The sequence below is a fragment of the Pipistrellus hanaki genome, assembly GCF_964339955.1.
Source record: "Pipistrellus hanaki genome assembly, chromosome: 1".
In the NCBI taxonomy this organism is placed as follows: Eukaryota; Metazoa; Chordata; class Mammalia; order Chiroptera; family Vespertilionidae; genus Pipistrellus; species Pipistrellus hanaki.
The window spans coordinates 20,222,460-20,235,192 of record NC_140503.1 but is presented as its reverse complement, the minus strand read 5'-3'; the positions used below and the strand labels follow the sequence as shown (position 1 = coordinate 20,235,192).

Genomic DNA, 12,733 nt, shown 5'->3' with positions numbered 1-12,733 from the left:
AATTGGACCAGCAGCAGATGAGAAAGTGTGAACCTTGGTTCTTAGTTCCAGCTAGCTTTGGGGCTTTAGTCAGGTCCCTTTAACAACTCCTGGTCTCCATTTCCTCATCTAGAAGATGCATGGGGTGGGTGGTGGTAGGACATGTCAGTCACTGCACGATGTGAGTCTTCAGCCAGATTGTAAATCTGAGCTAAAAGATGACCCAGTTCCCACACCTCCCATCTGTGCCTCATAGACAACTGAAGGTTTCTGAATAAGATAATGTTCATTTGAGTGTCCAAGATCTAGAGTTCTAAACTCTTCCCACTTTTTAAGTTTCTTGATAACAGGCATGTACATACATTTTATGTTCCTATAACTGTTTTTAGCTACTAAAACTGTTTCTATGTATTTCATGTCCTTTTCCTCCTGATAAATGCTCCTGTAAGATTAATTCAGAACAAAGTTGTTATTTTGAATCTGACCAGCAGGGGGCAAACTTCACCCAGGAATTGCCTTATAATTCACTATATACCTCCAACTTGACAGGGGTTGGCAGTCTACAGACAGGACATAGACATTGGTTTTCATCTTTCTACAAAATACCTTGTTGTTGACACCGTGCCGGCAGTAGCCAAATATGATCTAGTGTGACCTGAAATCATAAAGTGCCAAAATTTTGGGTGCTGGGGAATTGTTTCTTGTCTTTAAAAGGAGGGAGAAAATACAATATGAAACACATGCTGGACACTAAACACATGAATGGCAAGCAGTAGGAACCAAGGGGAGGAAGAGAAGGGACTTCTTTCAGGAGAGATTTCATTTAGGAGAAATCTATTGGCCAAGGAAGACCTCAGTCCGTGAGAAATACCTGGTTTTTAATCAGTATTACATGCATGGGGACATCCTAGAGCAGAAGGACTGCAGTTAACCAGTCCACTGCCTCATACCGAATGGACACAATAGCCCAAGATTACGATGGCAAAGTTTCCCTTTGCTCAGATTTGGGGTTTCCCTGTGAGGGTTTGTTTGATGGGTCACACAACTTATGAAGTAGAACCTTGGTTTGGGGTGTGCTAATGGTGTGTTACATGATCTGAGACAGAGCCCCTTCTCTCACTCATGCCTTGGTTAAATTTTCCTCAATGAGGTTTGGAGGCACTTGCGAAATTGTTATTGAGCATTTTAAAATTATGAGGGTAGAAAACCAAGAAAATGGCATTTTGATTTCTTTTAAAGGAGTGATGCTTTTGGCTCCGGTTCAGCTGGTATCTTAGTCCTGTTCTCCCCCTTGCCATGAGTTTCTTTACAGATTTGGCCTCTGGCTACAGTCTCTTCCTTTTGTCATGGGAGCCCTGTGAGCTCCTTACTGTGGCTCTAGCTTCTCTCTCTCAGGGTGGCACGTTGTAATAGCAACCATTTGTACAGGCCCTGCACAGCCTCCTAGGGGCAGAGGCCGGGGTCCATGTTGGATGGGCTAGGGCAGGGTCTTCCACTGGGCCTGGCGGGGCTCTGGATGCCCGGCACTTTGGTCTCTTTAAAGCCTGTTCCATCGTGCAGCAGGGAGCGAGTCTAGGGTCCAGTATGTGATGTGGATATTAAGAGACTTCAAGGACACTTCCCCCCATTTATCCCAGTTATGTCCCCTGCTAAAATAGGTTAACGGCGTCTAATTAACCACTGAACATTGTCATGCTGCATAAAGATAGCATCCTGGCTGTTCTCTGAGCCGTGGTACTTCATCTCCATTTAGATCTCTGAAGTATTCCATTAAACTCGCGAGAAACATTTTAACTGAGATGATGTCTACATTAGGGCTGCCTTTCACCCTTGAGCACGTACCCTGTGTAAGCAGCGCTGAGGCCTCCATCTGATACGGCAGGCCAGGCGGGTGGGGAAACAGGCGGGGTTTTTACATTGCAGCACCTCTCTGCCTGAGCCCCAGGATGAAATGGAGTGTCTGGCAATGGTCCTGTGTGGTTGCAGTCCTGGAAGTGCCAGTGCGATTAGTCTTGTCATCAGTTGAGCAAATCATGCCCATGGCATGCCAGTTTGGCATCTGAATGCCAAAAGGAAGGCATTGCATTTGAGCAGAAGAACTTAGAAAAGGAGAGGACTTGGAGAGAAAGATGACTTAGCTACATGGAATCTCTTTCTTTGCCCTACGCAAGCTGTTATGCTGCAAATAAAACATACATAATAAATCATATGGAAGAATTAAACCAGTATTAATTACCAAATTGTCAAGGCTGACCAAGTGATAGTTCTATAAGTTGAGAGTATATACTCGTCATGGAAAATATCAGTTGGATCCGAAAGCAGAGTATAAAATGAGGCTTCCCCTGGTGTAGAACTGCCCGCATATTCCTCTCCCTTGCACTGGGCTTTGTGTCAGACTGCCCAGAGCTTGTCTTCCAATCCTACCACTTTCTAGCTGGGTGACCTTACGCAAGTTACTGCACTTCTCTGAGCCCCAGTCTGCTTGTCTGTAAAATGGAGTAAATAAGATAATGCGATGATGAAATAACATATCGTATCATGTATAATATATGTAATATATGAACAAGAAAATAGAATGACAGTGCCTGGCACCCAATAAGTTTAATAAATGTTACTGATGTTACGTCATCCTGTAAGAGGCCTGTGGGGGCGGGTCCTGGAGATGGTCTTTCCCTGAGTATTGAGGTGCCCAGTGAAGCCGGGGAGGAGAGACCTCATGTGAGTCATAGAGAAGTGGGGGTGGAAACCAGAAGGGCACGGGGTGCGTGTTGAGCTGAAGGACTGGGCTTTAAATGGAGGTGGAGGTGATGAAACCACACCCTTAACCTTGAAGCCTTCCACCTGAGAACCTGAAGTGCAGGGAATTGGCAGCTTCCCGGGAGGCTGACTGGGAAAGGGCCAGCGGGACAGCCCCGCTTTCCCCTCCTGCAAGTCACCGGCCAGGCCGCTGCATCATCCCTGGAAAGCAGGCAGCCAGAGTGCCCTGTCTCCACAAGGTGGGAGGTGAGGGAGAACATTTACTCATTGTCCAGAGTGAAGGCTTCATTCTGCAAAATGGCCAAAGCAATCAGCAAGTGATGGAGTAGCTCTTAAAAAGAAACCTGGCATTTAATTAACTTTTCAAAGTGCTGGTTCAGCAACCTCTATGTTTTACATTTTGAATATTGAACAAGCATCTCTATAATCGGACCTGCCAGGGTTGGGAGCAACTGCTCAGTTTTTATGAACATGATGGAGTCTTGTCTGAATTTCAAGATAACCAGCTCAGGATCACTCAGGATGGGGCTTCAGTCTGTGAATCCATCTCCTTGCTCAGCCTGGAGGTCAAGGCAGAGTTCACCAACACTTTTGTTAGAAGAGAGCAGGCAACTCAGAAGGATAGGACAGGAGGTTTCCATCTCACTGCTTAGCAACTGGACAGTCCAGCCAACCATCTGAAATAAGGTTTAGGGCAGTGATTCTCACCCACATAGCGGGTCCCATTTCTGGAAGTTACTCGCCCAGAGGCCTGGGGTGAGGCCCAGCACATAGACCCTGAAGAAACTTCCTGAGTGTGATTCTCTTGTGCCTCCCTGGTTAAGAGCTCCTGGTTTAAAGGATTCTCTCCATCTTTTATTTCTCTAAGTGTGGTAAGTCAGGAATGGAGTGTCTGCACAGTAAATCCAAACAGCTGTCTGGGTGCCTGTGGGGCATCTGAAAACCAGCTGTGCCTGCTGTTGAGAAGGCTCAGGTGGTGTTTGGAAGCCAGGGTGGACGTCAGGAGACAAGGATTCTGGTCTCAGCCTCCTCACTAACTGGCTCTGTGGTTTGGGTGAAGTGCACAGCACAGTGCCCAGCGTCTGTCACCGTGCCGCTGAGACCTGCTCTGCCTCATTTCCAGCACTCAGCTGAGCGAGTCTTTGACGAGTGCTGCAGAGTGCTCTCTCTGTGTAAGACAGTCTCACATTATCATTATAATTGTCCTGTTCCCAAACCTTCTCATAGCCACTTCTAGGGAAAAAGGCATGTCCCCTCCAGAGGGCTGACCGGGTCAGTTGCCGCAGAAGTATGTCGTAAGGAAGAGATGACCCAGGACTACAGTTCTCTCCCTCGGCCTCCACAATCTGTGGCAGGCAGGGCTTCGGCCCCAAGTCCTCTGGTGGGCGGTGGTAGACCAACTCTGTTTTCATTTTGTCTAACCTGTCACCGCCATTTAAAAATACACTCTCCATCATGACTGGGTATGTGAGCATATAAAATTGAAAAGAATTTTAATAAGGATAAAGACCTATCCTTATTGTGAGCAGTTCACTTTCTTTTATCCTCTATGCTATTAAAAAAAGACCAGTGGTGATTTACTAACTTGATTTCATGAGTCACTAACAGGCCATGACCTGTATTTTGAAAATCACCGTGCTGGACTCTGTGCCCTGGCACTGGACTCCGTGCCTTTGGGGACCAGGTAGGTAAAGTAAATCTGTGAAGTGTGGATTTATTTCGGAATAGCACCTAAATTATATTACTGAGGTACATATGCTGATTATTTGCGTATTCTTACTTCTATGAAGATACTTACTCTTGGCCAAGTCTCCTAAAATTTGCTTCCCACTTAGTCTGCCTTTGCTTTCCCATGTTTGATAGCTGCCTAGCTGCGTACTTCACTGGCCTCTGCATTTCCGTAGAGACCTAGCAGTGCAGACTGGGTGATGCAGAACCAGTACTGGACCTGGATACGGACTGCTGGGAGCTCAGGGGCAGCCACACTCAGATGTAGGTCCCTGTAGAAAACACTGGAATGTAGGTCCAGTGTTGCTAGGGTTTGTATCTGAAGAATTTAGAAATTCGTTTTTTTGTACAAAATCTTTGAATTTGGACAAGAAATTGATGTTAAAACAGAACAAAACAAAATAAAAATAAACAGCTGTTGCCGAAACCGGTTTGGGTCAGTGGCTAGAACGTCGGTATGCGGACTGAAAGGTCCCAGGTTCGATTCCGGTCAAGGGCATGTACATTGGTTGCGGGCACATTCCTGGTAGGGGGTATGCAGGAGGCAGCTGGTCGATGTTGCTTTCTCATCATTTCTAGTTCTCTATCTCTCTTCCTTCTTCTCTGTGGAAAATCAATAAAATATATTTTAAATAAATAAACAAACAAACAGCTGTGTGGTCCAGACCAAACTTATATGCAAGCTAGATAAGGCCTGGAAGTGGCCAACTTCATCAAAGGCAGAGCGTTCTGTGCCATTTTCATCTCCATAGCAGAGCAGAAGGCTCACACTGAACCTGTACTTCGGCGGGGTTGGGCGGGAGAGGGGGGGGGGAAAACACGAGAAAACACCACCTGAGGGCATCCCGCTGACCATCCTTGAGGGCTCCATTTTGATCTTGCTCCCTCCCATGGGGTGAAATGGGATGCCGGAGGACTCTTGGCTCCCCCTAGAGTGAGAGAGAGCAAGATGTGGGCTCAGCAGCAATTAAGCCACATATAAAATTCATCCCCTTTTTGGATGTGGAGTGGATAAATGGCAATTAATCAGCCTTCCCCCAAAGATTAGCGTTATCATTATTGTCTCCTTCAGACAAAATCACTGCTACTTTTGCCACCTCCATTGCTTAGGAGGAACCGATGCAGTCATAATTCCTAAGAGTAATTGGAGATGAATATGTCTCTTGTGTACAAAGGCATTGCTGGCCTAGGCTCCCTGGCCTTTTTTTTTTTTTTTTTTTTTTAATATATTTTATTGATTTTTTACAGAGAGGAAGGGAGAGGGATAGAAAGACTGAAACATCAATGAGAGAAAAACATCCATCAGCTGCCTCTTGCACACCCCCTACCAGGGATGTGCCCGCAACCAGAGTACATGCCCTTGACCGGAATCGAACCTGGGACCCTTGAGTCTGCAGGCCGACTCTCTGTCCACTGAGCCAAACTGGTTTCGGCTCCCTGGCCTTTTTAATACCCTTATTCTCTAATCCTGTTTTCATTCAAGCCCTCCTACCGTTGGTGGCATATCAAGCCATTTGGACAGTGGGTTTATAGAGTTCAACTTCACCGAGACAATTAGAGGCAGTGAGTTGGGAGCAGAGCCTTCTCTCTCTCACTTAGAGGCATCTTTGGCGGCTGCCTCGGACTCTGTTAGGATTTGTTTGACTTAGAACAGCATTGGAAACCTCCATCACCCAGCAGCTCCATGGTGGCGCTGCCCTGGACATCACTTTGCAGCCTGCCTTGGGCCTCTTCCTGCCCTTTCTGTTCCACTCGTCCTTCTATTTCTGGTTGCTCAGTCTCTTTACTTGGCCCTTTAAGAGACAAAAAACATAGTCTGGGAGATCCCCTCAAAGTTGTTTCACCCTGTTCATCCAACCTCACCTACCTATCCTCTTCTTGACTTCATCCAAAATCCATTCTCTTCCTTCCTTCCTCCCTTCACAGTGCAGTTGGTATGGTCTGAATTTAGTGGAAACTAATCTATTTAAACTTGGGCTTAATTTATGATTATGCTGTTGGGGGGCAATTATTTGCATTTGCAGGAATTGCTGTTTGGTTCCAACATAGCTCTTACTGGTGGGGCTTTGTGGGCCAGCACTGTTGAGGGCCATCTCATGCATCTCCTGGCCATTATGTCATTGCCACTGCCCTTTGTCCCTGTTATCATGGCGACGATTTCTAACTCAAAAGAAGTCATAAAAAATAAAAATTCTGTTATTGTGATGTTCAGGCATACAGAAAAGTAATCACGTATTCCCATCACCCGACTTTAACGATGGTCAACATTTGCCAGTCTCATTCAGAAGACTTAAGATGGGTGTTTCTCAGTAGTATTCTACTTGGGTTAGAATTACTGGAAATTTGTTTAAGATGCATATTCCTGGGCTGCCTATCCCCCAGGTCATCTGATCCAGACATCTCTGCTGCCAGGGCCAGCACGTCCAACTGTCGGCATGTCTGTCAGGCTTACCAGTGGTTCCCGTGCACAGTCAAGTTTGAGAACCAGTGCCTTAACAAGTGTGACAGGCTTCCTGTTCCCACGGAATATCCGAGGGCACTAGCCAGCATCACTCACAGGGCTTCTGGTCCTTCACGTGGAGGATACAGAAAGACGGGCCCTGAGCCTGCAGCCTCTCTGCATGGCTAGCTCATTCCTTTCTGTTCGTAGATGCTGCACATGTTAACACAACAGCTCCAACTAGGACCCAAGGTCTCAGTCCTAAAAAGTGCTCAATAAATTGGTCAGTACTTGTTGAAAGAAAGGAGGATGTCATAGCGTCTATATTCATTTGACTTTTGAGCTCATTTAAACTCAGTCATTTAATTTGGAGACATGCTGAAGTAAGGTTATAAGAAGGCGTTGCAGTATCTATAATTCCCTCATGGTGAATATGAGCCTTGGTCTGTAAAGAGGAATCCAGACAAATAAAGCAGCTGGGATATGCTCATTTGCATCTATGATACTTTTGAAACCCTCTGTCCAGCATACCCTGCCAATGCACGAGACTAGTAGGTTCTCATAACCCTTCTCTTTCTTTCTTTCAGGTCAGGAAGGAGGGCTTTTGAAGACGCGGAAGAGTATGTTTGCAGTATTCTTATGGCACCCTATGGGGATGTTTGTCGACAGTGCAGTCTTTGTTGAGCAGCATTCACAAAATAGGCAGTATGAGTCTGGCTGTGGCTGGGCTGGAGTCATGCTTCCTGAATCAAGGGTTTGACTAATGCAGCGTCTCCCACTGAAGGCCTGGGCTTTGGCCTTGGTGCCTGTCATACCTCCTACCCTGTGGTTTTTAGAATTACATGTCTAGGTATCAGAGTACTGACTCATGGGTTCTGTTGTATTGATATAGATGGCCAGAGGCAGTGCCAGTTTCTAAGCCTCACCTTCTCCTAAGACTTACATTCTTAAAAAGTTTCCTGGTGAAGATGGAGTATAAAGTCAGGGCCATCCAATTTTGCACCTCAGAGGTAGGAGAGCATTCACATCATAGTCTGTGTGATGCTACCCCGTGCAATGATGCAATACCAGCTTGGGCAGCCATACGTGGCAGACCCAGATGCCCAGTTAGGTTTGAGCAAGTTGGAGGAGAGTGGGTCCAGAGACATTTTCATCTAGGACAGTGGTCGGCAAACTGCGGCTCTCGAGCCATATGTGGCTCTTTGGCCCCTTGATTGTGGCTCTTCCACAAAATACCACGGCCTGGGTGAGTCTATTTTGAAGAAGTGGTGTTAGAAGTTTAAGTTTAAAAAAATTTGGTTTTCAAAAGAAATTTAAATCGTTGTACTGTTGATATTTGGCTCTGTTGACTAATGAGTTTGCTGACCACTGGTCTAGGAGAAAGAATGGATACAGTACAAATTTGGGTTGTTTCTTTCTGTGCTTAAAACTGATTTTCTACTTTCCTTCCTTTTTGGGCACAGTCATCGCCTCAGACCGAAGAGCCTGGATGGATCAGATGACGGAGGAGGTAAGACGTTCTTGGAGGAAATTTGAAGGGCTTGCAGAGATGTCCCAGGGCCCCCGAGGCATTTTCTGCACTGCAGCTAAGGCACCGGCTGCTCTAGTGCTACAGCCTGTGCCCAGAGTACCTCTCCTGCTTCTTTTTCTTTAATATATATATATATTTTTTTTATTGATTCCAGAGAGGAAGGGAGAGGGAGAGAGAAATGGAAACATCAATGATGAGAGAGAATTATTGATCGGCTGCTTCCTGCACACTCCCTACTGGGGATCCAGCCCGCAACCCAGGCATGTGCCCTTGGCCGGACATGATCCCAGGGCCCTTCAGTCCTCAGGCTGACGCTCTGTCCACTGAGCCAAACCAGCTAGGGCTTACCCCTTCTTCATCTGCCAACCCTACTCATCCTTCAAAAATCAGCTGATGCATCACCTCCTCTGCCATGCCTTCCCTCTCTGACTCATGTCCTTTTTTCCCCTCCATTTAAAAAAGAGTTACTTGTCTTTCTGCTATTGAGTTATAAATGTTCTTTAAAAAAAAAAAAAAAAAAAAAAACGAAAAAAAACTTTATTGTTGACAGTATTACCTTTGTCCTCTTCTTTTCCCATTGACCTCTCCCAGCCTGCCCCGCACCCACCCCAGGCCTTCACCATTCTAGTGTCTGTATTCCTAGGTTACACATGTACACATTCAAGTTCATTGGTTGATTTTTCTCTATGCGTCTACAATCTCCTGGGCACATTAACAGCAGCAGCAATGGCTAATGTTTGTTAGGTGTTAATTATACATCAGGCACTGGTCTACCAGTTTATAGATGTTAGAGCATTTAATCTCCACAACAACCCTATGAGATAGTAATGCCATTATCCCCGTTTTATAGTTGAGGGAACAAAGGACAGAGAGGTCAAGTAAGCTGCCCATAGTCACAGAGCTAAGTGACTGTCACACTTAGTTTTTTTTGTTGACTTGAATGTTCTTCCTTTTGGGCTCTAAATTCCTTGACAGCAGACACCACATCTTATTTGTCTTTGCATCATCAGTACACTGTGTGTGCTAGTCAATTAATGGCTGGCCTGGCCAGCGAAGGAGAAACAGCACTAAGTAGGCCAGTAGCTGTGCACAGCTAAGGCCCGTGTTCAGACTCAAGAGAAAAGATAACGTTTGTGTGTAGCTCTTAATAAGAAACTTACTAGAGAGGAGATTATATCTGGGGCTAAATTATCAAAGCCTTTTTTAAAAACCATATATTTACCACTTCCACGCTCAATTCCTTGTGTAGAACTCGGTTTCCATCTGGTGTTATTTTCCTTGTGCCTGAAAAACTTCATTTAACATTTTTGTAGAGCAGGTCCTCTGGCCACAAATTCTCCCAGCCTTGCTTGGCTGAAAATGTCTTTCCACCTGATACAGAATTCTAGGCTGACAACTTTCCCCTCCTTTTAGCACTAATGTTATTTGTTTTCTGCTTTGCATTGTTTCTGAGAAGTCAGTGGTACTTCTCATCTTCGTTCTCCGGCATGCAGTGTCTTGTTCTTCTCTGGCTGCTTTTAAGATTTATTTATTTTTATCTTTTACTTTCAGCAATTTGGTTATGATATGCCTTGGTGTGGCTTACTTTGGGCTTATCTACTTGAACCTCTTGAGTCTGTCGATTTATTGTTTTCATCAGATTTGGAGAATTTTAGCCCTTATTTCTCTGAGTATATTTTCCCCCTCACTCCTACTGGGACTCCAGTTATGTGCATGTGGGTTATATCAGTTGAAATTGCCACACAGGTCTTGAGGCTCTAGTTGTTATTTTTTCCTAAACTATTTTATTTTATTTATTTATTTATTTATTTATTTATTTATTTATTTTTAATATATTTTATTGATTTTGTACAGAGAGGAAGGGAGAGAGATAGAGAGTTAGAAACATCGATGAGGGAGAGTCATCGATCAGCTGTCTCTTGCACACCCCCTACTGGGGATATGCTTGCAACCAAGATACATGCCCCTGACCAGAATCGAACCCGGGACCTTTCAGTCCCCAATTCGACGCTCTATCCATTGAGCCAAACCGGTTTCGGCTTCCTAATCTATTTTAAACTTTGCTTCAGTTTGGATAGTTTTCTGTTGCTGTGTAACTGATCTTTTCTTCTATAATGTCTAATCTGCTCTTAAGCCCATCCAGTGAATCTGTTGTTTCAGACATTGTGTTTTTCTACTCTAGAAGCTCCTCTCAGTTCTCCCTCTCTCTCTCTCCATATGTATCTTCCATTTATCTCCTTATATTATTCATGTTTTTATTTTTCCTTGATAGCAACCTTTATAATAAATGCTTTAAAGTCCTTTTCTGCTAATTCTATGATCTCTATCTTTTCTGAGTCTGTTTCTATTGACTTATTTTTCTTATTTTTCTGCTTGATTAGTAGCTTGTCACTTGGCTGCTGGCCATTATGAATGTTACAGATTGAGTGTCTATATCAGTGGTTCTCAACCTTTCTAATGCAACAACCCTTTTATACAGTTTCTCATGTTGTGGTGATCCCCAACCATAAAATTATTTGTGTTGCTACTTTATAACTGTAATTTTGCTACTGTTATGAATCATAATATAAATATCTGTGTTTTCAGATGATCTTAGGCGACTCTGCTAGGGTTCTCAACAGTTTTGAGAATTGTTTTTAAGCTTTATTAATGCAAGTCTGGAGTTAGCCCTAAACTGTAAGACTACTCAGGTGTCTGCTGAATTCCTGCTTGTTCCACAGGGACTCTCCACTGGCCTGGGCGGAGCTGTTCCTCTGGCAGTTCTGTGGCAGTCGTGGGAATCGCTAGCTCATACATTGCTGGTCGTAATTCTCTGCCCAGCCTTGTGGAGGTTGACCCTGTACATGCACAGCTTAGTATGCAGTCCATCTAGATTTGTGGATCTCTTTTCCTGCATAGCTCCCCTCTCTCACATCCTGCTTCTCAAATTCCAGCCACTTTAGCGCCCTAAACCTTGACCTCTGTCTCCTCAACTCAGGAAGACCTCCATGCTCCTCGGGGGGCTCCACCTCACTGTGCCAGCATCCAGGCAGTGCCTCTAGGCAGAAAGCCAGGGTGACTGCAGGGCCCCCTTCTCTCGGGATCACAATCCTGTTCTACCTTGCCCTCTGTCTGAAAACAGTCGTACCTTATATTTTTCCAGTTTTCTAACTGTTTCCAGCAGGAAAGCAAGTCTAGTACCAGTTACTTTCTCAAGACTATACAAGGAGTCCCACAGCCTTGTACTAACTAACCTTTGCATGTGACGCCAACGTAAAGGAGAGAATTAAGTCAATAAAACTTGGATGACTACCTGTGTTTTAGAGCTACTCACAGGATTGGGGCAAGGGTCATATAGAACATTTGTGAAATATTCTGGGATGATGTTTAACATGCAGATTCCCAGGCCACCCACAAAGTTGGGGCCTGGGAGTGTGCATGAATTTCAATAAGCTCCCTGAATGATTGTTTTGCAGACTGAAGTTTGACAACCCTGGTGTAGCGCCTCTACTAGTAAAGCCAGAACTCAGACTGGAGAGAAAAGGATTTCTCCCTCATCTCATTCCAAAGGGGTTTAAGGCAGCCACTGGAGGTCAAGAATTCAGTCTACCATCTCGGATTTGTTAAGAGCTTATGAGCATCTCTCATTCTTCAGTATTTTTCTTTGCTGTCTCGTGATCTCTTATTGACAAGCTTATTTCTTTTTGCCAGATATTTCTCCTTAGCTCTAATCACTGAACTCCTCGTCGCTTCTCCACCCACTAATCATTCCCAACGAGTTCTGCATTTCTGTTCCCAAAATCTGTTCTCTTAGATCTGTACCTAGGATGTCCTTGCAGTGTTAACTGGGTCCTGTGGTGTCTTGGTGATTGGTGGCTGCTGGCCACACTTTTGTTCTGCCTGTCCTCACAACTGGCCTGTTGCTATAGCCATTGGTTGCTTAGGGAAGCAGGGGCACCATCCAGAAGGATGTGCCAAAGGACTCAAGACAGCAGGGCCCCTGCCAGACATTAGCAAAGCTGCGAGGCTGTTGGGGAGCAGTGCACATGGAAATTACGATGCTGATAACTCTGAGATGCTTTTTAAATTCATGGCTACAGAAGGTTTACTCAACTGGTATTCTTCTTCAGGCCTCTCTACACCTTTCCTTGCACCTTTTTCCCAACTCCCTTCAAAGGAATCCTACTTGCTCCATTTTTTTGATCGTTTTAAAAATGATACATTTCAACCGATACATTTTAGCTGTTGAATGTTACAGCAAAACCTTCTGAATACTATGGTTTACACACATCATAAATGCATATTGTTAGAAGGTTGTG

General features: G+C 44.8%; 1 protein-coding gene across 1 annotated transcript in view; it reads left to right on the top strand.

The window, feature by feature from the left end:
• Positions 1–12,733, top strand: part of IFT43 (intraflagellar transport 43) — a 72,470-nt gene that overhangs the window by 42,214 nt on the left and 17,523 nt on the right. Inside the window, exons 4-5 of the mRNA XM_084893754.1 lie at positions 7,492–7,524; positions 8,368–8,414. Coding sequence (XP_084749880.1) covers positions 7,492–7,524; positions 8,368–8,414 — 80 coding nt within the window. The remainder of the gene's footprint in view (positions 1–7,491; positions 7,525–8,367; positions 8,415–12,733) is intronic.